Source organism: Podarcis gaigeae, assembly GCF_964106915.1.
Source record: "Podarcis gaigeae genome assembly, chromosome: 2".
Taxonomy (NCBI): Eukaryota; Metazoa; Chordata; class Lepidosauria; order Squamata; family Lacertidae; genus Podarcis; species Podarcis gaigeae.
In genome coordinates, this window is record NC_139679.1 from 122219464 (window position 1) to 122246724 (window position 27261).

General features: G+C 43.8%; 1 protein-coding gene across 1 annotated transcript; it reads right to left on the bottom strand.

Annotated features, from left to right (window-relative positions):
• LOC310839532 (vomeronasal type-2 receptor 26-like) lies at nucleotides 1–23942 on the bottom strand (the record flags this gene model as incomplete). The annotated part of the gene is made up of 6 exons (XM_083728169.1): nucleotides 1–911; nucleotides 14273–14399; nucleotides 19608–19835; nucleotides 21582–22391; nucleotides 22687–22969; nucleotides 23806–23942. 6 exons carry the CDS (start codon nucleotides 23940–23942, stop codon nucleotides 1–3), a joined length of 2496 nt encoding a protein of 831 aa, XP_083584295.1.
• Between the last annotated feature and the right edge of the window lie 3319 nt (nucleotides 23943–27261).

A 27261-nucleotide genomic window follows, 5' to 3' on the forward strand; every position in this document is an offset into this window, starting at 1 on the left:
TCAGATGCCATCTTTAGTTTTTGTTGTCAGGTGCTCCTTTGTATTCAGATCAGGCCTGAGTACAATAATGTAGCACTTGGGAATGAAGATGCAGCCCAGAAGCCCAGCACTGGAGGCCAACATAGAGAAGACCTGCACGGCTACCATGTATTTCCCCTTGGTGCTCAGGTAGGTGGGCACAAAGGACACCCAAACACTGCAGAAGACCAGCATGCTGAAGGTGATCAGCTTGGCTTCATTGAAGGCCCCAGGTAGCTTCCTGGCCAGGAAAGCCACTGTGAAGCAGATGGCAGCCAGGAAGCCCATGTAGCCGAGGGCACCATAAAACATGGCAACAGACCCTTCGTTGCATCGCAGGATGATCTCTCCAAGCTGAGACTGCATATCAGAATCTGGGAATGGGGGAGACATGCCCAGCCAGATGGTGCAGATGATAACTTGAACACCAGAACAGGAAATGATAATGGAGTTGGCCAGACTCTTCCCCAGCCATCTCCTCACCTTGTTCCCAGGTTTTGTGGCCATGAAGGCCAGCACCACAGTGATGGTTTTAGCCAGTACAGAAGACACAGCAACCGAGAAGATGATGCTGAAGGCCGTTTGTCGGAGTAGGCAGGTCAATTTGCTTGGCCGGCCAATGAAGAGGAAGGAGGACAAAAAGGAGAGCAAGAGAGAGACGAGGAGGATGTAGGAGAGGTCCCGATTGTTGGCTTTGACAATGGGGGTTTCCCGGAATCTAATGAAGATTCCTAACACAAAGCTTGTGATTAAAAATAAGAGGAGGGCAATGGAAACCAAGAGGATCCCCAACTTGTCTTCATAGGCTAGGAAGCTGAAAATCTTGGGGACACACTGATCTTGGTTCTTGCTTGGGTGCTCATCTTCTGGACATTTGTTGCAATGGTCTGCATCTGCAATGATAAAGAGTTACTTCATTGTCTTATGATTTTTGTTCCATGTATCATACAGGTCTTTGTATTAGTCTCGATTCTTCAAGATGCCATAATATATTGGGTGGCAGCTTATACCAGAGACGTAGAATGTCCTAAATCATGCTATTGAGACTCCTGGCTTCACTCTGTCTACCCTTTCGGGTCAGCCTCTTCTAGTTGGTGGTAATCAACACCAGTATGAATATCTCACTGATAATTATTCGGTATGTACAGTACCTCTTTATATATTTTGTTTTACTGTATAACATTCGTGCAGGTTGCTCAGTTTTGTTGTCATTCATTGCTAGCAATGCCTTCTATTCCATTTCCAGCGGATGAAGACTTTATTCCGAAACAGTGAACTGTTCCGGATACACTGTCCTCTTCAGACTTCCTTTTAAGTCTTCTGAGAGCCGTTTTCCTTTGAGACTTTCATAGGACATCTTCCTTTGAGAGACAGCTTGGCGTTCCTCACTATTCATTGACTTGTTTGACTCCTCTTTCACTCTTATATATACAACAGCTTAAAGTCAATTGTATATTTTGTGAGATGTACTGTATGATAGATACATTATTTTGAAGTGGCGTATTACCATATTTTGAGTGACATTGTAATTAATTATATATCCACTACCAGTTATTAGCCAGCGTGTTGCATTTGCATTGATTGTTACATTTTGCAACGCAGGGGGTTGTGTTTGTCTTCTAGTTGGTGGGACATGCCTGGTTCTGAAAGGGCTTCCTTTCCCTCTGGAATTCCTTACCTTCCTGGGTGGAGATGGTCCCACTGGGACATTGAGCACAAGCATAGCAGCAAAGCGGCTTTCCTTCTTGAATCACTTTGACGTATCCAGAAGAGCAGCTTTTGCTGCACCTTGAATGTGGAAGTGTCTAACCAAAAAGTGAAGGAATATCAAATAAAAAGTGATAGGGATGGGTCAATAAGCCACAGAACTGAGTAACAGGCAAAGAAAATACACAATCACTCCTCATTTTACTAGAAAATTGCTCTAGCTTCAGCCCCACAGAAAAGGGTCCTCGTGGATTAGACCAGAGACCCATCTGGCCCAGCATTATTTTCTCAGAATGGGAAACCACCTATCATTGATCTGTTGTAAATGCATTCTCTAAACTGATAATCAGCATCCAGTCCAATCTGGGGGCAAATTAAGCAGATGAGATGGATGCAAAGCTTCACTGCCACATGGAAGATGTTTTGTCTTTTTCCTGCTCCAGAGGGCAGGACCAGAACCAATGCCTTCAGGTTACAAGGAAGGAGATTCCAATTAAACACCAGAAAGAACTTTCTGGTCTCCCTCGGGAGGTTGTGGACTCTTTCCCTGGCAGTTTTAAAGCAGAAGTTCGATGGGCATCTGTCATGGATGCTTTAGCTGAGATTCTTGCACTACAGAGAGTTGGAATAGATGACCCTGAGGATCCCTTCCAGCTGTGCAATTCTATGATTCTATGAAATGCCTTAGGATGAGAAGAGCCTTAATATTTACTGCAGTAGGGTGAGGGGCTCACCGGGTGTTTCTGCAATAAACCCCCACCTAGTGTTCTGAAGTGCTTTTGAATTCTGGTGCTGGAGAAGACTCTTGAGAGTCCCATGGACTGCAAGAAGATCAAACCTCTCCATTCTGAAGGAAATCAGCCCTGAGTGCTCACTGGAAGGACAGATCATGAAGCTGAGACTCCAATACTTTGGCCACCTCATGAGAAGAGAAGACTCCCTGGAAGAGACCCTGATGTTGGGAAAGATGGAGGGCACAAGGAGAAGGGGACGACAGTGGACGAGATGGTTGGACAGTGTTCTCGAAGCTACAAACATGAGTCTGACCAGACTGCGGGAGGCAGTGGAAGACAGGAGTGCCTGGCGTGCTCTGGTCCAGGGGGTCACAAAGAGTCGGACACGACTAAACGACTAAACAACAACAGTGTTCTGAAGGCACTGAATAAGTGGGATTCTTGACCCTTGGTTTTCCTCACCTGAGCAAGCTGCCCAAGCCACACAATGGCATCTTCGTCAATGCTGAACCCTTTGTCTGGAGGTGCTTGCTGCTTGAGACTCCCAATTTTCACAGAAGCCACAGAATTGTTGGGCCACACCACCGTGGTAAAAATATCAAAGTTGGCTGCCAACTCCCCATCCGCATCCATGGAGGCGTTGTAAGATCTAAAGTTCCTCAGAAATGAGTGGAACTAGAACGACACATGGATAAAAAGAGCATCACTGCAGTGCTTCCCATTTGGGGGTGGGGCAAAACGTGAGGTTCTTTTATTGGAAATTATGTTTTGTTGCTCTGATTGTACCCAAATCTTGCACAATGGTCGCAGACATCAAGCTTTTAGCACCGGATTCCGACTGTCCCTGGTTGAAACAAGACTCTTCTGACTCTGGGGAGGCGGCCATGAGGCTTTTCAGCACTGAATCACCAGATATACCAATTCTGCCTCGAAAGCTCACTCCACTCCTCCTGCTGCTTGAATGGACAGCCCCTTCCCCTCTCTTCTCTTTCTCTCCCGTTCGCTTTCTTTCTTTCTGGGCTTAGTGGGGAAAGCACCTGCTGGTTGGAAGGCACCTGAGCGATTCCCTCACCGTTACCCTGTGCTTCCAATTCTTATTTTTTATCAATTTTCCAAATGATTACAAATCTTGCCAAACTGTTTCAATTTTATACAATGTACAGTGGTGCCTCGCAAGACAAAAAGAATCCGTTCCGTGAGGCTCTTCGTATAGCGGTTTTTTCATCTTGCGAAGCAAGCCCATTGACAGCTTAGTGGATTAGCGCTATGAGCGGTTTAGCAGCTTTTAGCAGATCAGATGATAAGCGGCTTAGCGGCTTAGGAAAAGGAGGGAAGGGGGGGGGAACCCGCAGGAACTCCCAAGACATTTCATCTTGCGAAGCAAGCCCATAGGGAAATTCATTTTTCGAAGTGCCTCCAAAACGGAAAACCCTTTCGTCTAGCGGGTTTTCCGTCTTGCGAGGTGTTCGTCTTGTGGGGCACCACTGTAATATAATTCCAAAACTGGCTTCCTGCTCTCCTTATAAGGTATGTCCATGATGATCCCCTGTTCCTACTCAAAATCTTAATTAGTCTCTAGATGACTCCCCCAGTATTTAATAATCAGCTGCCCCTTTACATCCCTGCATACAGCAAAAAATCAAATGAACCTTAATATATGTTCTATAACAGCAAATGCGGTTTCTTTTTCCAAAGTCTGGTGTATCCCAGCTTCATATATTTTTCATATATCTATTCATATATCTATATAACAGTGTATAGAAATTATTCCTACATTGCAAGGGATAATAGACTAGATAGCCCTTTGATCCCTTCCAACTCTAAGATTCTATGAAATGTAATTGATTATAGTTACTGTATCATACTATATATTTCTTATTGTAATTCTTGCACTTTCCTTCTTCCTCTTTTCCCCCTTTCCCTTTCATCGCTTTAATACACACACGCATTAAATTTGGCTGCCTCAGAAGTTCCTCCACCATGGGTTAGAAATATAAGAAAAGGTTGTTGCTTTTTCTATAGCAATGCCACCCCCAACCCACAAAAAACAAACAAGCCCTGATTGGTGAGATACCCTTCCAAAATGCATAAATATTGAAGAAGTGGAGGGTGGTTGTGGGATCTCCACAAAGCCTGTTCTAAATCATGATAGAACACTTTTGCACAGTTCATTAGTACTATCAGTGATGGAAAAAGGAATACCTGCCATGGCTGTAGCCTCTGAAGCCTCCGCTCGTCTCCTCCACCCATCATTGCCACCTGCTTGGATCTGGAAGAGTAAGCAGCATTTAAGGCATGTGCCACAGCATATGCACTGCTATAGATGTTGTAGTTGTCTGGAGAAAGACTCTGCACAAGAATATCCAGGGGCAATTCCCCCTTTTGTTCACATCTGCGACGTTCTTTCACAGAAAACAAGTGCTTTGAAAAGAAACAATCAAACACTTCCTTCCAGTAAGGAACTAAGCGACTGAAGTCAAAATTGTCATGTTTTAGGGCAACCTCTGTCTGAATTAAGAAGGAAAAGAAGCAGTGACGGTGCTGGAGTTGTAATCTCCAGTCAGACAACGTTGGGGTGATGTCCCACAAAGCTGTTGTGATCCAGACTTTCCCCTCAGTGGACTGTAGCCACAATGTGAGTATTTGATTTATAAAGAATATTCCGCTGAAGAAAGAACGAGTCTCTGCATAGTGAACAAATACATTGACTTGTCTCCATGTGAGAAATGAATCAACGTTAATTTTCACTTCATACCGAGTCATTTCTGGGATTCTGTATGAGACGGCAGCACAAATGCCATTCGAGGTGAGCATAGGGGTCAAGGACCTCATGAACCTTTCTCCATTGTCATTCTCTGGAGCAAAGAGACCGATCCACGTCCATCTGAAATGCAGGAGCAACTTGACAATCCCTGTGTATTGGTGGTCATCTTTGGGGATCATCCGGTAGAAAAAAGGGAACTGAGTTTTATCATTGATGTCATGGGAGACAAACCCATAACTAACCTGGATGGGAACAGAAAAGAAAAGTGTTTGGCTTGGCTTTGTTTGAATTTCCTGAAGTACACGTCTCCTCTCCATAACATAGGATTCTGTCAGTCCAGATGGACAGGAGGAAGGAAGGAAGGAAGGAAGGAAGGAAGGAAGGAAGGAAGGAAGGAAGGAAGGAAGGAAGGAAGATTGCTACTAACAGAAACCTTCTCCCTCAGACAGCCAAACTTTAACATTTTAAAGCAAAGTGAAATTAGACTGCTCCCCGATTCACACCTGTGGGATTTTGTAGATGCCCAACATGTTCGAAATATGGAGAGAGATTTCAGAGTCTGCACCATCTAAAACAGCCAGCAGGTTATTCTGCCTTCCACACCTGTAGTTTGGAATACTTGCATGACCGGTGTAGAGCAGCTCTACCATAGCGTCGTATGTGATTCTTGCATTGTAATAGTTCTCAAATATATTGTAGCCCAGGGTGATGTTGGGTAAGAGCCTGGGATTCTGGTTGATCTCGTGGATGGCGAGCAGGAAGGCCAGATTGTGGAGTAAAATTGTTTCTTCTTCTCTGCAACAAACCATACATTTCACACGTCACCCTCCATTTAATAATATATGTCACAGTCATGGAATCAGAAAATGGTAGAGGTGGCAGGGACCCCAAAGTCTAGGTCAACCCCCTGTAACACAGGAATTGCTGATGGCCATTCATCCAAGCGACCCATCACATTTGCAGTCTCCTCTTGCTCAAGACCCTGATGTTGGGAAAGATGGAGGGCACAAGGAGAAGAGGAGAACATCGAACGAGATGGTTGGACAGTGTTCTCGAAGCTACAAACATGAGTCTGACCAAACTGCGGGAGGCAGTGGAAGACAGGAGTGCCTGGCGTGCTCTGGTCCATGAGGTCACGAAGAGTCGGACACGACTAAACGACTAAGCAACAACAACTTGCTCAAGGCAGCACATATGTGCCATACCTCATGCCACCATTTGACCCTGATAATAACTCTTTGATGTAAGAGGAGCCACAGGAGAGCCAAAGACTTCGTGGCTGAGGGCTGATGTGCACATACATCTCCTCAGTCGAAATCCCAAAACTGCCATGATGTACACTGCAGAAAGGGAGTGGGCTTGACGAAATTGCAATTTGAAGGGCATTTACAACTCTACTATTCTATGATTGTATGATTTCTGGACAGTGAAAGCACGTTGAGTTGATCAGAATCAGAATCCCAATCGCCAACCCTGAGTGAAACGTTTCTTTATTAGTTATTAATTCATTTATTAGTTTTTTTGTATACCACCCTTCACCTGAAGATCACTGGGCAGTTTACAACATGAAAATACAAAATGAGAAGACAAAATACCCATTAAAAACAAAAACAAACCAGTAGTCCCCCCTCCCACAACTTTTTTTTAAAAGGTCATAAGAATGTTAGGGGGTTGGACTTGATGGCCCTTGTGGTCTCTTCCAACTCTATGATTCTAAGATTCTCTATGTTAATCAGCTGAAAGCCTTGGTTAAAGAGGAATGTTTTTGCCTGACCATTTTATATTGCTATAGGTTTTAAGGGGAACACCCTTGCCCCCCAAAAACCAAAGGGAGAATGCAAGCTACAGAGAATTTCCTGGGCTGGCCTATGCAAAACAGCCTGGCTGAGCCAGGAACATCAAGGGCTATTGCGGGACACTGGCAGTGCAGGAGAACTTTACCTGAGGTGTGAACAGAGGCTGGGGATTTGGGATTTGAGCTTGCCAGAGTAACTGGGTGTGAAGGAGGAGTTTGGGGGAAAGGTTGCTGGGAGGAAGAAGGAGGAAGAAAGGCTGGGATCCATCTATGGGAGAGTTGGCTAGCAGAGATGCCTTGGGCTCCAGAACTAATCTGGGGTACTAGCCCCTCTCGAAAGGACCATGAACTCCCTCCATGCAGACTGATGGTGTAAATATGTGAATAAACCATTTTTCTTAAAGCCACGATAGTCTCTGCTGTGCCTGTTTTCAAAAGGACAACAGAGCCTGTGTGAGTGACTGGTACCCCATGGGCTCCTGCTACCACTAAGCAGAGAGGGGGGTGGCTCAATCTTTAGCTACTTAGAGGGCAGTTGACACCTGGACTTTGAAGCAGCAAGGAATAGTGAAATATACTCAGAGTCGCAAAGTGATTTCATGCTCTTTATTCAGCTCATAGTGGTGAGGAGGAATGAATGAAAGTCCCCTCAAAGTACCTGCTTTATATACATTATTTACACAATGGGCTGCACATGATTAGCTAATTCTGGAATTCTACTGTAAGCCAATCAGGTTGTGGATTCACTTATATCTGGAGCATGATTGGGTGGTTTCTGCAACCTAGCAGTTCAAAAGCACATCAAAGTGTAAGTTGATAAATAAAATAAATAAAAGCAAGATCCATTAAAATGAAAATGCAGCTTAAATCTGAAAGAACAACAATATAAAATCAAATAAAACAGATATTGAGGGGATTCACACATATACATCAGGATACAATTCTTATGGGTCATAGATTATTGTCTGAACTGAACCTCACCAGCTGGTGAAAATAGGCTGATTGCGTGGCGCTGGAGGGTTCATATTGCTCCATTCCAGAACCACATCCCTACTGTAAAATGGAGATATTCCAAGAAACTGGGATTTTGCATGGGCTGATGCAATGAAATGCGCATTGTCTCTTTTCAAGAGGCTTAAAGCATTAGATTACAGCTTGAGTACCATTAAACTCATCCCCACATAATTTACTTACGGAGATATGTGGATAAAAGGAACCTGGGAGAAAGAGCCTGGCAGGGATGCTCCACTTAGTGTGGGAATAATCCCACCGATGAGATGGTCTCCTGCTCTATAATAGTCCCAGGGATCATATCTATCTCTCACTAAATTCAAGGGGCATTTTTGCTTCAACATCCCATAGGCTGTACTGAGCAGCAGCAGAAACAACATTTTGATGGGCATACGTGCTGCTGTCACCCACCCTGTTTGTGGCTCTTCTCTTCAGAATCGCCAAAACCCTCTTTCAAGACCAAAGCTGCAAGTGGGACTTTGTTAATACAGATGGAGTTCAGCTAAGGGCTTCTCATCCAAGGGGGTTGATATTAAGCTTCAAACCGACAGCATCCCTGCCTGCCTCAAACCCCAGTTCATGCTCTCAGTAGAGTGCAGAATCAATGTTTTTTTCAGGCAGGATGCAAAAAAATTGTTATTCCCAATTCTGCTGTTTCTGCTGTTTCTGTTCCTGGTTTCAAAGGTGATCTTCAGAGAAATCCCTTGAGCTTTGGCAGAACTAGAGAGCCAAATCACCATTATTTCCATAATGATAAGGGAAAGACTTGGCTCTGCCATGAACCATGAATTATTTGTGTGGTTCTTTCTGCCAAAACTCTCCAATGATCCAGTGGGCAGGGGGGATTAGCAAACATGGACAGAAGATTACTGGAGAAAAATATACCTTTACAAAAAAGCAATATTACATGAATACAGTTGTACCTTGGTTTTCGAACGGCTTAGTTCACAAGCAACTTGGAACTCGAACGTCGCAAATCCGGAAGTAGCGCCTCCTCTCCCACCCAGTAATACTGATGTAAAATAGAATGACAGTTTCTCTCTAGCACACACTGCATTCTTGTCCTTCTCACAGCAACGGAGAATTGATAAACTACTGTCTGGGAAGAATGTGAGCCTCTCTCTTGTTGGCTGCTTCCCAACTCCTCTGGAGATCTTATACCATGTGCAGAAGTGTTAAGGACAATAGAGAGATATATAATTTCTCCTGTTTAACTATCTCACATAATTGAGAATTCTAAGGAACCTTGCACTTGTTTAATGACTCAATAAAAAACTGTTACAGCATCAGATTTCTACTTTTGTTTTATTGTTAAATATGCCTTTGTATTCAGATCAGGCCTCAGCACAATAATGTAGCACTTGGGAATGAAGATGCAGCCCAGAAGCCCAGCACTGGAGGCCAAGATAGAGAAGATCTGCACGGCTACCATGTATTTCCCCTTGGTGCTCAGGTAGGTGGGCACAAAGGACACCCAAACACTGCAGAAGACCAGCATGCTGAAGGTGATCAGCTTGGCCTCATTGAAGGCCCCAGGCAGCTTCCTGGCTAGGAAAGCCACCGTGAAGCAGATGGCCGCCAAGAAGCCCATGTAGTTGAGGGCACTGTAAAACATGGCAACAAACCCTTCATTGCATTGCTGGACGACCTCTCCAGGCTGGGAGTGCATGTCAGAGTCTGGGAATGGGGGAGAGATGCCCAGCCAGATGGTGCAGATGACAACTTGGAGACTAGAGCAGGAAATGATAATGGAGGACTTCCGGGTTAGCGCCATCGTTTAATGGCGGATTCCCTCCGAGCTCCGGAGGGAATCTGCTCCGCAGGATCGGGTTGGTCCGCGGCGGCAATGCGGGGACCCTTAAAAATCACAGGCACGGATGTCTGTGAACTTGGTGACTCGGCAGGCACCATTTGCGCCCCCCCCTGAATCGCGAAGGAGCCTTTTTAAAGGCTTCGGAACGGGGACGGGGTGCGGCGCGGTGCTGTGAGTTCATTGCTCCTTCTGCGGAGTGAAGCCACAAGCCATTGACGGAGAGCGCCGACTTTTTCCTTGGAACAATTGGACTTTAAAGCAAAAACCCATGAGTAATCTGGAATTCAGAACTTAAAGAAAAAAATTTCCTGAATTAGGAACGAGCGGGAAAGGGTTAAAAAGGAAGTCCGCCCGCCCCCCCTCTTTGTAGATAACTTAAAGCAAAGAATCTGCCATCTAAGGTCGAGAGGATCTTCTCTTCTTTTTTAAAAGACTTTAACCTTCATGGTTGAACAGTATAAGAAATCCTACCGGAGGATAGAAAACTAATTGTGGGAGCTGAAGTTTCACACACACACACCCGGACCCGGGAGTGTCCAGCGAGAGAGCCTGCTGATGAAGTACGGAGGAGTTTGACAGCTGTCAAATTGGCTGTCAGAGGAAAAAATTGGCTGTCAGATGGGGGGGAAGAACTTTGTTTCTGTTGCTTCTGCTGGTTATATTTGTTACAATTTGTGGAGAATAAGGAAAGACTGATACAATAAATTGACTATTGGACTTGAGCTGAAAAATATTAAGAAACTAAAATCCCCCTAGAGGGGGTTTTTGGACATTACAAGGATGGCTGGAGAAGGGAAAATTCTGACTGAACTGGATAGAACATTTGTTCTCTTGGGAAAGTTACAATGTGAAATCAATGTTTTGGCTACAAGTGTTACAACTCTGGTCTCAGCAGTAAACAATTCTGTTGAAGTTGATAAGGACTTGAAGCAGGAAGCTCATACAATTGAGCAATTGAAATTTGAGTGTTATGAGAATATGGAAAAGGAGATATGTGCTGTTTCTGAAAAGAAGGGAGGAGGAGTTGTAATTTCCCAGATGCTAAATGAGAGTTGCAATTTGTGGCCTGACATGAAGGAGGATAACAATTTGATGTGGAAAGCCTGGCCTGAACTGGTGAGCCTAAAATTGAGAGATCCCCCTATGTGGAGATCTGAAGACCGAAGGATTACAAATTTGATCAAGGTGGAAGTCGGAGCTTTGGGGACATTTGGACTTGAAAGGAGTATGTTGGAGTACCCCATAGGCTCTTTTTTCAAACATGGAGGGCTGGCTGGAAAAAATATGGATCCTGTTGGGCCAAAGCTTCTCCGAAATCTGGGGTTCAATAGTAAGGACTACAAAAAAGGCCAGCAGAGAGGAACTGAAAGAGACTTAAAAGCCTCGGACGTGAGATCTCCAGGCTAGACAAGATACTGAATTGATAAACATTTGTTGGGGACAGAAACCGGGAAAGGGGTGGGTGGAGTTTGGGAATCAAAAGGGTATATAACTATGATTTGATTTGTTGTTATTTTGCTTTGCTATTTGTTTGGAACTGGGGAAAGCCGTGGAAGGGAAACTTTGGTCAATTTTAGGAAATAGGTTTAAGAATGAGCAACGATGTTTAAGTATTGATGTCTAAATTTGGACAATAAGGATTTGCTGAATTAATAATTTAAATTGGAATACAAGAAGGGGAGATGTGAGGAGGTCTGAGAAATAAGTTATATGAAAATAAGTAACTGGAACTATATGTGTTTTTTAACTGTTTTTTTTCCTTTTAAAAGCTGGATTTTTGTATTTTTGTTACTCTCTGTTTAATTGTTGTTTTTGTGTGCTTTTTTTTCTTTCCTGAAAATGCCAATAAATATTCATATATATATAAAAAAGGAAATGATAATGGAGTTGGCCAAACTCTTCCCCAGCCATCTTTTCACCTTGTTCCCTGGTTTTGTGGCCAGGAAGCCCAGCGCCACAGTGATGGTTTTAGCTAACACAGAAGAGACGGCAACTGAGAAGATGATGCAGAAGGCTGTTTGTCGGAGAAGGCAGATCACCTTCTTTGGCTGGCCAATGAACAAGAAGGAGAACAAAAAGGAAAGCAGGATGGAGGCAAGGAGAATGTAGGAGAGATCCCGGTTGTTGGCTTTGACTACAGCAGTGTCCTTGTTTTTAATGAAGATTCCTAACACAATAACTGTGGTTAACAGCAAGAATAATAATAATAATAATAATTTTTTATTTATACCCCGCCCTCCCCAGCCAAGGCCGGGCTCAGAGCGGCTTACAAGCAATAATAAAAACAAGATGAATGATTACAAACTTAAAAACAAAAATAAAACACAACAATTAAAATAATGGAACATTAAAATATTAAAATGTAGCCTCATCGCAGGAGGAGAAGGAAAAGAAGGGGAAAAAAGAGAGGGGGTGGGAGGGAGGGAATCAAACTGGCTCCAAGCCAAAGGCCAGGCGGAACAACTCTGTCTTACAGGCCCTGCGGAAAGAAATCAGATCCTGCAGGGCCCTGGTCTCATGCGGCAGAGCGTTCCACCAGGCCGGAGCCAGAGTTGAAAAGGCCCTGGCTCTGGTCAAAGCCAATCTAACTTCCTTAGGGCCCGGGACCACTAGGGTGTTGTCATTTATGGACCTTGAGGCTCTCCGTGGGGCATACCAGGAGAGGCGGTCCCGGAGGTAAGAGGGTCCTAGGCCGTGAAGGGCTTTAAAGGTCAAAAGCAGCACCTTAAATCTGACCCTGTACTCCACCGGGAGCCAGTGCAGCTTGAAAAGCACTGGGTGAATATGCTCCCATGGCAGAGACCCCGTGAGGAGCCACGCTGCAGCATTCTGTACCCGCTGGAGTTTCTGGGACAGCTTCAAGGGCAGCCCCGCGTAGAGCGAATTACAGTAGTCAAGCCTGGAGATGACCGTCGCATGGATCACTGTGGCCAAGTCAGGGCGGGAAAGGAATAGAGCAAAGCAAGCCACGAGAATCCCCAGGTTTTCTTTATGTGATAGGAAAATGATAATCTTGGGAAAACATTTATCTCGGTCGTTGTTTGAGTACTTATCTTCTGGACATTTGGTGCAATGTTCTGCATCTGAACAGGGGGGGGGGAGAATAGATTTGGGCTCAGATGCTGATGGTGGGAAGGAAATAAGAATTTTTAATAGGGAAAGCAATGAAAATGTTCATTATTGAAGGTCTGCACATTTATCCTGCGTTTCCTCCAAGGAGTTGGAGCTTGAGATATTTCTCATTCTGGTTTCCAAAACAACTTTATGATGTTGGATAAAGCTGAGAGGTAATACTTATTTTTAAATAATTTCCTTCAGCTCACTTCCTGGATTTAATAATAATAATAATAATAATAATAATAATAATAATAATAATAATAATTTATTTATACCCTGCCCTCCCCGGCCAGAGCTGGGCTCAGGGAGGCTAACACCAGTAAAATTACTAAAAAAAACATAAAAGGGGAAAAAAAACAATTTAAAATACAGGATAAAATACAATTTAAAATGCAGCCTCATTTTAAAAGTAGCCCATAGATCAAAACCATAAGGGGAGGGAAACATAAGAGTCAGACTGAGTCCAAACCAAAGGCCAGGCAGAACAGCTCTCTCTTGCAGGCCCTATCTGCAGGGCCCTAGTCTCTTGTGACAGAGTGTTCCACCAAGTTGGGGCCAGTACTGAAAAGGCCCTGGCCCTAGCTGAGGCCAATCTAACCACCTTGCAACTTGGGACCTCCAAAATGTTGTCATTTGTGGACCTTAAGGTCCTCCGTGGGGCATACCAGGAGAGGCAGTCCCATAGGTACGTGGGTCCTTGGCCGCATAGGGCTTTAAAAGTCAAAACCAGCACCTTAAACCTGACCCTGTACTCCACTAGGAGCCAGTGCTGTTGAATGTGATCCCAAGAGAAGGACCCCTTAAGGAGGCTCGCCGCGGCATTCTGCACCCGCTGGAGTTTCTGGGTCAGTTTCAAGGGCAGCCCCGCGTAGAGCGAGTTACAATAATCAAGCCTGGAGGTGACCGTCGCATGGATCACTGTGGCCCAATGTTTGGATTTGATATCCCACTTTATCACTACCTGAAGGAGTCTCAAAGTGGCTAACAATCTCCTTTTCCCTTCCTCCCCCACAACAAACACTCTGTGAGGTGAGTGAGGCAGAGAGATTTCAGAGAAGTGTGACTAGCCCAAGGTCACCCAGCAGTTGCGTGTGAAGGAGCGGGGAAGCGAACCCGGTTCACCAGATTACGAGTCCACCGCTTTTAACCACTATACCACGCTGACTCGATGTGAAGACATTGAACAATGGAGAAGCCAACAAAAGACCTAGATTCAAAAGTGTCTTTAGAATCTTCAAACAAAACGTCTCTGGGTAACTCTCCACCCTCCTTTGATTCTCCGAAGGTATGCCATCCCCTCTGGAGTCACCCACCTTCCTGGGTGGAAATCGTCCCTTCCACACATGAATCACAAGCATAGCAACAAACTGGCTCTCCTTCTAGAACCAACTTGGCATATCCAGGGCAACAGCTTTCGGTACACCTGGAGCGAGGCACAGTTTAACCACAAAGAGAATAAGGTGCATTAAGGGGAAAGTGTTGGCAGTATTTATCTCTACTGTATTCATAGAGTTGGAAAAGGAACCATAAAGATTTCTAGCCCCACTAACCCCATCCGTTTTTCTTTCAAGGAAAACACTCTTGATGCAAAACAGTATGGCAGAGAAATCTCTTTGACATATCTGCTTACTCTGAGTTTTGCCACACTTCAGGCTTTGGGTCGTCTTTCACATGGGTGAATTCTACAGAGTATAACATTTGGAGGTGAGAGAAAAGGAGGCCCTGGAAAGAGATGGGTGCTGTTTCCTTCACTCCCCAAGTGAACTGAATCTGGATAGTTGTCCTATCTCATTATCCCAGGATTGTAGTACTTCCTTGATCATCCCCTTTCATGTCTGTGCTGCCTGTGGTAAGAGGGAGTAGTAGTGGCTGTTAGGATTTGTATCCATCCGTGCTGCTCCAGCAGTAGCACTATGTTGTCTATATCAGTGTTTCCCAACCTTGGGTCTCCAGCTGTTTTTGGACTACAACTCCCATCATCCCTTGCTAGCAAGACCAATGGTCAGGGATGATGGGAATTGTAGTCCAACAGCAGCTGGAGACCCAAGGTTGGGAAACACTGGTTTATATCATGTGAGTGTCTGAGAGCATGAGACAGGAAGTCTCAATACTGTTGGAGTACTGTTGGAAGTTAGTTTCACTTCTGCTTGTGATGCTGTTCTGTATTGGTGCTCAGAGGGCATAGACATGCTGATGAAGTCTTTGTATATAGTCTTTATATATAGACTGTAAAATAAAATAGTTTTAGAACTACGATTGACTCTTTCTTCTGCTATGATATGCAAGAAAACGAGTGTGCTCCTCTCAGGAGGGAAGGGTCACTTATAATCTCTTTGGACTGAGAGAGATTTATAGCCGGGAGGACCACCGGAGAGATGCCCCGGAGTCTTGGGAAGTTGGCGGCCTTCCCGGGCAAATTTCCAACAGTGGCAGCTTGTAATCGGTAGTTAAGACACAACTGGTCAAACATACAAGGCCATTTTGCAGCAGCTGCACAAGGAAGAACGGAAGCAGAGTCAGCCAAGCTATGAAGCAGGTGTTAGGTCACCCAGCAGCTGCATGTGGAGGAGCGGAGATGCGAACCCAGTTCCCCAGATTACGAGTCTACCACTCTTAACCACTACACCACACTGACTCTCATAGGACCTCACTGATTCCTGTGTAAAAAGGCAAAGGGAATTCTCATATGAAAAAGGAACATTAAACACTTCCTTTGAAATGCACAGTTTAATATTTATTCCTTAGGATTACTATTGTGCCCACATGACATAAATTTGGGGAAACAAGCTTTTTCTTCAAAATGTCAAGGTGTCATAAATAAAGCAAATGTGTGCATCAGTGTTTGCATGGAACTAAAACTCATCCCTGGAGTAACTGATAAGCAGGTACATTGCGGAAAACAGCTAGATCATTTACCAATTTAATCTGCCACTCTGGAGTCAAGAAATCTAGTTGTTATATGGTCAGGTCACAAACAGAGTAAAGCTGGAGGGCATCTGGGAGGGATCCAGTAGCTCAGGTGCCCTGCAGTCAGCACTGCCCACAAAAGTGCCAGGAGTTCAGCCTACACTCGAGTAGGACCCTGGCAGAGACACATGCCCGACTGGCATGTTCCCTCCCTCCTGGTCGATCGTTGGGGAGCTTAATAAGCTTTCTTCAGCCCGAACATCACAGCGACCGATGCCAACCGACACCAGCACATTTAGGGATCCGCAGAGTTTGCGCAGCATGCAAGTGACAGACCTCAGCATTTTGACTAATCTACTTTATTTACATATAAACACACATGGATCACTGCAACATGGCCCCCTCTCTCTCTAGCATCAGACAGCAAAGAGAAAAAGAACAAAGGACAATAGTCCCACTTCACGGAACACAGTAACACAAACATCCTGTCTCCGTCACTTCCCACTCTGTGGAGTCAAAACATATACCGTCATGTGAAAGACAAAAATCCCATGACTGCAATCATGAAGCAGGAATTCTAACAAAAAGCAGTGTGGGGTCGGCCTATGCCCACTGCATCCCCCTTAGTCACCATCCACCTGGAGGGTGTCTGAGAAGGATGCATTTGTTCTGGCAGTGTTCCCCACACATGGAAGAAGAATCCCCTAGTGTGATCACAGACAGCAATATCCCTTAAAGTCTGATCTAAAACTGTGTAGGAATGTCATCCAGGGCTTCTTTTTCATCGTTTGTGATTAATAAAAGGTAAAGAGAGATGTATATTTAAGTTTACCTATTCCCACGACAATTATGCGGTTTTCATTACAACTGTAGAAGAAGTTTGGATTTGATATCCTGCCTTTCACTCCCTTTAAGGAGTCTCAAAGCGGCTAACATTCTCCTTTCCCTTCCTCCCCCACAACAAACACTCTGTGAGGTGAGTGGGGCTGAGAGACATCAAAGAAGTGTGACTGGCCCAAGGTCACCCAGCAGCTGCATGTGGAGGAGCGGAGACGCGAACCCGGTTCCCCAGATTACGTGACTACCGCTCTTAACCACTACACCACACTGGCTCTGTAGTGGGAAACAGGTGTCAAAACTGAATATGTAATGAATCAGATGCCATTTTTAGCTTTTGCCGTCAGTTGTTCCTTTGTATTCAAATCGGGCCTTAGTATAATAATGTAGCACTTTGGGATGAAGATGCAGCCCAGAAGCCCAGCACTAGAGGCTAAGATAGAGAAGATCTGCACGGCCACCATGTATTTCCCCTTGGTGCTCAGGTAGGTGGGCACAAAGGACACCCAAACACTGCAGAAGACCAGCATGCTGAAGGTGATCAGCTTGGCTTCATTGAAGGCCCCAGGCAGCTTCCTGGCCAGGAAAGCCACCATGAAGCAAATGGCAGCCAGGAAGCCCATGTAGCCAAGGGCACCATAAAACATGGCAACAGACCCTTCGTTGCACTGCAGGATGATCTCTTTAGGCTGAGAGTGCATGTCAGAGTCTGGGAATGGGGGAGAGATTCCCAGCCAGGTGGTGCAGATGACAACTTGGACACCGGAGCAAGAAAGGACAATGGAGTTGGCCAGACTCTTCCCCAGCCATCTCCTGTTCCCTGGCTTTGTGGCCAGGAAGGCCAGCACCACAGTGATGGTTTTTGCCAAAACAGAAGAGATAGCAGCTGAGAAGATGGTGCTGAAGACCATTTGCCGGAGAAGGCAGGTCTCTTTCCCTGGCTCGCCAATGAATAGGAGGGAGGAGGAAAAGGAAATCAGGAGGAAGATGAGGAGAATGTATGAGAGGTCCCTGTTGTTGGCTTTGACTATTGGGGTTTCTTTATATTTAATGAAGATTCCTAAAATGACGCCTGTGATTAAAGACAAGGATATAGCAATGGAAGCCAGTAGGCTCCCCAAAGAGTTTTCATAGGCCAGGAATGTAATAACTTTGGGAACACATTGATCTCGGTACGTGTTTGAGTATTGATCTTCTGGACATTTGGTGCAATGTTCTGCATCTGAGGAGGAGATAAAGGGTGCCTTAGTATCATTTAGATATCTGCATAGCCTTCTGTGCTGCGTTACATATATTTTTAAGATGCTGATGTTAGCAAGAATTTATAGCAGGAAATGAACAAAATTTCTTTGTTCAGTACCTAATTTACTGTTTAACATTGTACCATCCGTTGCCTCCAAGGAAATGGAGGTGTTGCACAAAGTCCCCCCCCCCCCATTTTTATCTTCAAAATAATCCTGTATTGTGGTGTAGGAAATGCAGAGAGGCTTTTGTACAGCTTTTGCCATATAGTGAAGACACAGCTCCTTAATTGTGGAAATTCAAGAAATTTTTTATTGTTGGGCCCATCTGAATTTTTATGGTCCTGTTCCATGTGAACGGGTTTTATTTTATAGAAATATTTGACCTCTGAAGGCACTGTAATTGACTCTCTATGATCACCAGCTTGTAGCCCACAGATTGCTTCCCTGAGATCATTTGTTTCAACCAACTTCCTTGAATTAATGAAGCTGATTAAAGATATAGAAGCCAAAAAAGGGTTAACATTCAAAATAAATCCTCAGAGTCTTTATAGAAAGCGAATGTTTTCCCTGTTGACATTCACCCAAGCAATGGCCTCACCCTTGGAGTCACCCACCTTCCTGAGTGGATATTGTCCCTTCGATACATGGAGGACATACATAGCAGCAAACCGGCTCTCCTTCTGGAACCACTTTGGCAAATCCAAGCTGACAGCTTTTGGTACACCTGGAGCAAGGCACAGTCTAATCATAAAGAGAAGATTGTGCATTAAAGGAAACGTGTTAGGAGTATTTGTGTTTACTGGATTCATATGAAGTTTGGAATTTGAGTTTGCAAATGACTCAGCAGGATCTTTGTTCTCACTGACCCGAGGCATTATTTTTTTTCCAGGGAAGCAATTTGCAGAAGAAAGGCATGGCTGGGAGACTCCTTTGGTGTGCTTCTTGTTGGTTCCAACATTTATATTCAAAACATATAGAAAAAAACATAATAAAGCATAAAACATTAATAAACTTCTCTATACAGGGCTGCCTTCAGGTGTCTTCTATAAGTTGTATAGTTACTTTTCCCCTTGACTCGGGGGAGTCACATAACTCCATACCATCCAACATTTCTCTGATGAAAATAGGGACGTTCTAAGGAAAAGAGGGGACACTGGTGGCACTGTGGGTTAAACCACAGAGCCCAGGGCTTGCCGATCGGAAGGTCGGCAGTTCGAATCCCCGCAATGGGGTGAGCTCCTGTTGCTCGGTCCCTGCTCCTGCCAACCCAGCAGTTCAAAAGCACATCAAAGTGCAAGTAGATAAATAGGTACCGGGAAGGTAAACGGCGTTTCCGTGCGCTGCTCTGGTTTGCCAGAAACGGCTTAGTCATGCTGGCCACATAACCGGGAGTTGTACGCCGGCTCCCTTGGCCAGTAAAGCGGGATGAGCGCCGCAACCCCCGAGTCGTCTACGACAGGACCTCTAACGGTCAGGGGTCCCTTTACCTTTACCTAAGGAAAAGAGGGGCATTCTGAGATCAAATCAGAAACTGGGATGGTTTCTGTAAATCCAGGACTGTCCCTGGAAAATAGGGACACTCGGAGGGTCTTGTGCTTTTGGAATTATCCAGCAAATGATTTGAGCTTACCAGATGTCACATCAATAAAGTTTCCTCTACCTTGTTAAACCATTTGGGCCACACTATGGCTTCCAAGTTAATAGTGAACTTTATCTCAGTAGAAGTCTCTCTCTCTATGCTCCCAATTTTCACTCTAACGCGAGACTTATTAGGAAACATCACCCAGTTCTCAATATCATAGTTGGCTGGCAGCTCCCCATTCTCATCCAAATACAGGCTCCCCATGGAAGTATTCAGAAACTGGACCTCTCTTAGGAAAGAGTGCAGCTGGAATGACAAGGAAAGGCCCAGTACAAAAAAAAAAAATATGAAACCCTATTGAGTATCTCAGCCCTACACATTTTGAGCTCCTATGAACTGGGGCCACTGTGCATCTCATCTGTTCTGATAAGCCCTTATAGGCATTCCATTTGATTTATTTAACCATTCAAAGACCACCTTTTATATAGAATAACAAGGTGCTGTACAGAATAAGATCAATACAAAAAAATATGGCTGGATCTACACAGATATAAAAAATGCTATTAAAAAACGTTATAAAATGTATTCCAATGCAATTTAGCATTGACTTTGGATAGTAGATCTACAGTCGGTATTACACATCAGTGCATGAGAAGCCTTTCTGAATAATAATAATAATAATAATAATAATAATAAATTTTATTTATATCCCACCCTCCCCAGCCGAAGCTGGGCTTAGGGCTGCTAACAACAATCAAAATAATCCAACGATTCTAAAAACATTTCATTATAAAAATTAATTAAAATCAAATTTATGGCAGCCAATAAGCAAAAAACTGTGCAGATTGCCAGAGGAGGGGGGTCAGGCTGCGCCGTGACCAAAGGCCTGGTGGAACAGCTCAGTCTTGCAGGCCCTGCAGAAAGATGTCAAGTCTCGCAGGGCCCTGGTCTCTTGTGACAGAGCGTTCCACCAGATTGGAGCCACGGCCGAAAAGGCCCTGGCTCTAGTTGAGGCCAGCCTAACCTCTCTGTGGCCTGGGATCTTCAAGATGTTTTTATTTGCAGACCGTAAGTTCCTCTGTGGGACATACCAGGAGAGGCGGTCCTGAATAGCTTTGTTAGAAGTAGCTGGTGAGACACCATTGCCCCGACACCCTCTGTATCTCTATAGAAGTTATTCCATGGAATGGGGGCCACTACAGAGAAGACCCTCGCAGGTCTACTCACAGTCAAGAGCAGCATATGAGGGGGATCTGTGGTTTTATTAAGCATCCCCACTGCCTGATGCAAATATGTGAAAGAAAGGGAAACTTTTACACTTGCATACTTCCATGTGAAATGGAGCATTGATCACTAGATCACGTGGAAGCCTGCAGATATGAAGTCTCTCCCTTCCCTTCAGACAGCAGCAGCTTTTGGTAGAACTTGCACAATTCCACAAGGGAGGGCACAGTTTTGCAAAATATTTCATTGTGCTTATTTATGAGCATAGAGGTAAATTTAGTAACAGTTACTACGTGCGCATTCTAGAATGGTTGAAGGCAAATTTGTTCAAACAAGGTGTTATAGAAAGATGAAAAGTTCTCTGCTTTTCATGCTATTTTTTCATTCTTGCATTGTGTTTTATTCTTTCAACAGCTGTTTTGTAATGTTAAACCACCTTGAGGATTTTTTTTGGGGGGGAGCAAAGAGTATTATATAAAGCTTTTAATAGAAAATTGCTATTTTCTAGAGCCATAGCTATGGGGCCGGGGGCTAGCCAGGTGTTGTATTTTTTGCCCTGGGTGAAGGTTCCAGAGGGGTGCCATAAGCCTCCCGGCCTGTGCATGTGTGTATGCAAATGTGCATACAATGGGGGTGTGCCAAACTGGGTCTTTGACCTCGGTGAAATAAAGCCTAGTTTCGCCCCTGCCAGAAAGGGCAGAAATGTTTGCCTTCTCCATGGGCCTTACTAATTAGAATTTCCTCCAAAATGGAGATGAGGGGATGGGTAAGTTTCATTCCAGAGTTGGGATAATGGTTTGCAGTTTGCAAAAAGGGAAAGGGGAATACCTGCCATGGCTGCAGCTTTTGATGCTCCAACCTGTCTCTTCCACCCACCATCAACATGAATTTTGATCTGGCTGAATATGTGGCTTTTAAGGTCTGAGCCACAGCTTGGATACTGAAGTACGTAATGTAACTGTCTTGAGACAGGGCTCTCTCCAGCTCCTCTTGGGGCAGCGTCTCCAGTTTCTCCTTCTCTCTGCATCTTGTCCGACCTTTTACAGCCAACATGTGCTTTGAATATGAGCAACGGAATGCTTTATTGATAAACTGTCCAAGAAGATAGGATTCTGGTACATAGTATTGATATTTTCTCCTTATTTGGGGCTTCATTATAAAGGACAAAGAGCCATGGATGTACTGGAAGTAATTTGGAGGAGCAGACAAATGCACATTAATTTCCTGAAAACTTGTTGAGATCCAGACTTTTGCTCCAATTTCTTTCTCAAATTTTTCTTGAAATTGCATGATCGGATTCCACCCCAAGCGAGTGATTTCATAGTAAACAAATACATTGACTTGCTTCCATATGGCAACTGGTTTACTCAGTCTGAACATTTCAAATTGATTGTTTTCTGGTATTCTTTTTTCTAAGGCAATGCAAATTCCACTGTTGATAGTCAGGGATGTCAGGTCACTCACAAACCTTTCTCCATTCTCATTGTCTGGAAAAATGAGGCCGATCCAAGTCCATCTGAAATGCAGGAGCAACTTGACAATCCCCCGGTACTGAATTTCTTCTTTGGGCATCATCCGGTAGACAAAGGGGAACTGGGCTCTATTATTATGAAGATGACGCGTAAAGCCACAACTGACCTTGCGAGGAAATGAAGAAAAAAGTGTGCGATTGCCAATCAAAATAGGGAAGAGATATTTATTTACCTGAAATGATTAAAAAATTGTGCTGGCAGGAGCTGGTGGGAATTTTGGTCTGAAATATCTGGAGGGTGCCAAGTTGGCAGAAGCTAGAAGAAAGGTCCCTGGATCAGGTATTATGCTATAGCTAAGGAATTCCCACTTTGTGATGCCCCTTCTAGACCCACATGAAGTGTAAGTGGAATTCTATGCTGCCAAAGTTGCCCTCTGTCTTTCTATCCACACAACTTCATACCTGTGGGATTTTGTAGATGCCTGACATGTCCGAAATTTCTTTTGAGATGACGGAATCAGCCCCTTCAAGAACAGCCAGAAGTTTATTCCTTTTTCCACAGCTGTAGTTTGGAATATTGCTTGTGCCAATGTCCAACATTGCACTGGAAGTCGTCCTCCTATCAAAATAGTTCTCATAGAGATTGTAGCCCAGGGTGATGTTGGGTAGGATCCTGGGATCCCGATTGATCTCCTGGACGGTGAACAAGAAGAGTAAGATGTACCAGTAGTAGTAACTTTTTGAACTGCAATAAAGAAATCAAAAGGTGTCAAACCACTATTCACCATTTAATAAGAACCAACATTGTCTTCAAATCATGGTTTGTAGATCCAGTATGCAATTATTATTATTCATAGTATTAAATACAGTGCTACCTCGGATTACATACGCTTCAGGTTACATACGCTTCAGGTTACATACTCCGTTAACCCAGAAATAGTACTTCGGGTTAAGAACTTTGCTTCAGGATGAGAACAGAAGTCGCGCGGCAGTGGTGCGGCAGCTGTGGGAGTCCCCATTAGCTAAAGTAGTGCTTCAGGTTAAGAACAGTTTCAGGTTAAGAACGGACCTCCGGAACGAATTAAGTACGTAACCAGAGGTACCACTGTATTTATACTCCACCTTTACCCCTAATGGGACTTACAGATAAAAAATGAAAGAAATAAAATCCATGCTTTTCAGAAATTCCCTATATTTCATGCCACCCTCTCTCCCCTCATGCAGGTGGGATATTTTAATCCCAAACCAGGTGCATTAATTCAATGCATTTTTTTGATCTCCAGCAAGAGTCATTTGCATTCTTCTGTTGCCATTTTCAACAGGCAGCACAGCAGCTTAGCTAGAGCAGCATTTTAGCCAGGAAGAGCCAGGGAACAAGAAAATAGGGCAGATGTGGGGGGGGGGATCCTGCTGCTGGACTCCCACCCCCATCAGCCTCAGCCAGCAGGGAAAATGATTGGCAGCTATAATTCAGCAATTTCTAGGGGATCACAGGCTCCCAGACCTGAAATAATAGCCGTTTCCCTGATATATACAAATCTTTGGAGTGATGGTGACATTCGTCTGTATATATTTACTTACACTAGAAGCTTCGGTGAGGGGGTCTGGGAAAAGTTGTATGGCCATTGTTTATAAATATTTCTTGGAGATATAATCCCATTAATGAAGAATTCACCGGGCCGGTAGAAATTGAATGGTTCATTTCCCCCCTTGATCATATTCAAGGAGCATGTTGCCTTCAGTTTCCCGCATACTTCATGGGGCATTAGCAGCAGCAGTAGCAACAGCAGGAATATCATTCTACTTCTGTGGTTGCTTTTACCTCCAGAGACAGTAAAGCAGAAGAAGCGAAAAACTCTTGCAAGACCAAAGCTGGTGTGGTTTCACCAGTATGCATGCTGTTCAGCCATTAAACCCCAGCCAGGAATATATCTCTCTTCCCCTATGGGAAATCTTGACTCAGTCTGTCTCTGACACTTTCCCAAAAAACCACAGTGCAGCAAATAACCACTTGCTTCTGTTCTTTCTGATGCTTTGGAAAGTTGCAGAAACACCTTTGGCAAGAACAAATCACTATGATTTGGATAATTATAAGGCAAAGAAGTTTCATCTCTGCAATATTCTGGAGTCTCTTGGTGACTTGAGGGGCAGACGCAGAGCTGGAGAGAAACATATTTGCAAAAAGTCACAGATGTGGCTCCAAAGTTTGAGGTATGATCCAGCACGCCTCTTAGTTGTCTCTTAGCAAAGTTTAGGCCAAACTTCACACACACACCAAACAGACACATAGAGTCACTGGAGACTCACTGGAGAGCCAGTGTGGTGTAGTGGTTAAGAGCGGTGGACTCATAATCTGGTGAACTGGGTTTGATTCCCCACTCCTCCACATGCAGCTGCTGGGTGACCTTGGGCCAGTCACACTTCTCTGAAGTCTCTCAGCATCACTCACCTCACAGAGTGTTTGTTGTGGGGGAGGAAGGGAAAAGGAGATTGTTAGCCGCTTTGAAACTCCTTAGGGTAGTGATAAAGTGGCATATCAAATCCAAACTCCTCCTCCTCCTCCTCTTCTTCTTCTTCTTCTTCGAATTGTAGAATTGGAAGGGATCCAGAGGGTTATCTAGTGCAATTCCCACATTCCTTCAGGTCCTAGTCTCCAGGGCAGGTGAAAGCGAGCTCGCTTCATCTTCCATGGGACAACCCTTTAGATATGCCTATCAGATCTCCTCTCACTGTCCTCTTCTCCAGGCTAAACATAGCCAACTCTCTCAACCATTTATCATAAGGCTTCCAGGCCCTTGATCACCTTGGTTGCCCTCCACTGCACATGTTCCAGCTTGTCAATATCCTTTTTAAATTGTGGCACCCAGAACTAGACACAGTATTCCAAGGCAGAATAGAATAATGCTATTGCTTCCCTTGTTCTTGGCACTATATTTCTGATGATACAACCTAAAATAATGTTAGCTTTTCCACTGCTGCATCATACTGTTGACTCATGTTAAGCTTGTGGTCTACTAAGACTCCTAGATCCTTTACAGATGTATTACTGGCAAGCCACGTGTCCCGCATCTTAAAGTTGTGCAGCTGGTTCATCCTGCGTAAGTTTCGAACGTAACATTTGCATGGCAAGGCCCTGTGACCAAGTCACTCCTTATGTATTGAGTCACCTGATAAGACATTAGCATACAGATTTTGGCTTCAAAGAGGTCACAACTTTACTGGATACAGATGTAAAAGGTTTGGCATAGGCATTGAGATTTAACTAAATCCAGCCCATCTTCTAGGGTGCTTATCTAAGGGTAACTGACACCATGGGAAGGGGGGAGTATGACCTACATCAAATAGGGGTATCCCTTTGGAGGAGTGCTATGGCATCCAGACAGAAGCAGCTCCTTGCAGATCCCTTAAACAGGTTTCCCTCAACTAAGGAGGGGCAGGCAGAGGCTACAATCCCCCCTCCAGCTAAGACTAAGGCTTACCCAATACCTAACCTAACAAAGTTATGACGATTGGTGTGAAGTAGGTGAAAACCAAGTGGTCAGTGCCAATTTGCCAAGTGGAAAAAGTCCTGCTTGGTCCTGATGACAGGGGCCTAAAAAGTCCATAGCAAGGTCTTAGCAAGAAAGAAAAAACATATGAAAAAAAGAATTGGAGGGTGGGATATACGACGGAAAAGCCGAGATTTCCGAAGCAAGAGACTGATCTGCCGTTAATCAAAAACTATAGGCCAATTTCGTTATCAAGTAACGATTATAAATTATTTGCAAACATATTCACCAATAGAATGAAAGGAATATTGTTAGATATAATAATTCATGATCAAGCAGTATTTCTTCCTGGTTGTTAGATGAAAGATAATATAAGGAACATAATAGATGTCATAGAGTACGTGGAGGGAGGAAATGAAAAACAAGCAGCCTTGATGTTTATTGACACTGAAAATAATATTTCTTGGTCATTTATGCATAAGGTTTTAGAAGAGATGAATTTCAGGGAAAGGTTCAGAAGAGAAACAGATGCAATTTATTCAAAGCAACAAGCAAGATTAATTGTGAATAGTGTTATTACTGAGAAATGCAAAATTTTGAAAGAGGCAAAACAAGAATGCCCCTTGTTACCATTATTGTTTATCTTAGCATTAGAGGTTATTGGGAGAAATATAAGAGCAGAAGAAACCATCAGAAGAATAAAAGTAAGAAATGAAGCATATAAATTTAAAGCATTCGCGGATAGCCTTGTGATAACAATAAAAGACCCTATAAACTCATTACCAAAAGTATTAGGAAAAAATACCGGAATTTGGACAAGTATCAGGTTTTAAATTGAATAAAAATAAGACTAAGCTTTTAGTGAAGAATGTTTCAGAGCAAGATAAAAAGGAGATACAGCGGAAGAGGTAAGTATGTATAAAAAAGTTAAATATTTGGGAGTATGGTCTCTTGAGTGAGATGGGCGCACCAACCCCAGAGTCTGTCAAGACTGGCCCGTACGGACAGGGGTACCTTTACCTTTTGTGGTTGACAGTCAAGAATATTAATATATTTAAAGATAATTAAATAAAACTTTAAAAAATGATAAAAAGAAATTATTTAGTTATGAAGTGTCAAGATTTCAGAGGGAAATAGTAGAAGGTAGGACAAAATTGCTCTTTGAGTGGGACACCAAAGAGGAACAGGTCAAATGTGTTATGATAAAATGGGTGAAAGATGTGGGACATAATATACTAATGATGGATTGGGAAAGGCTTTGGAAGTCAAATATGAAATTTACTGCATGTACTCTACTGAAAGAACTATATGAAAATGATGTATCAGTGGTATCTAACCCTGGTTAAATTAGCAAAAATGTATAGAACAAGATCTAATAAGTGTTGGAAATGTAGAGAAACAGAGGATACATTTTATCATATGTGGTGGGAATGTAGGAAGGTTAAAAACAAATGGGAAATGATTTATAATGAAATGAGGAAAAAATAATGTTTAGAGCAACCTTTGTTAAAAAACCAGAAGCCTTTTTATTAGGTATTGGAGGAGCGGA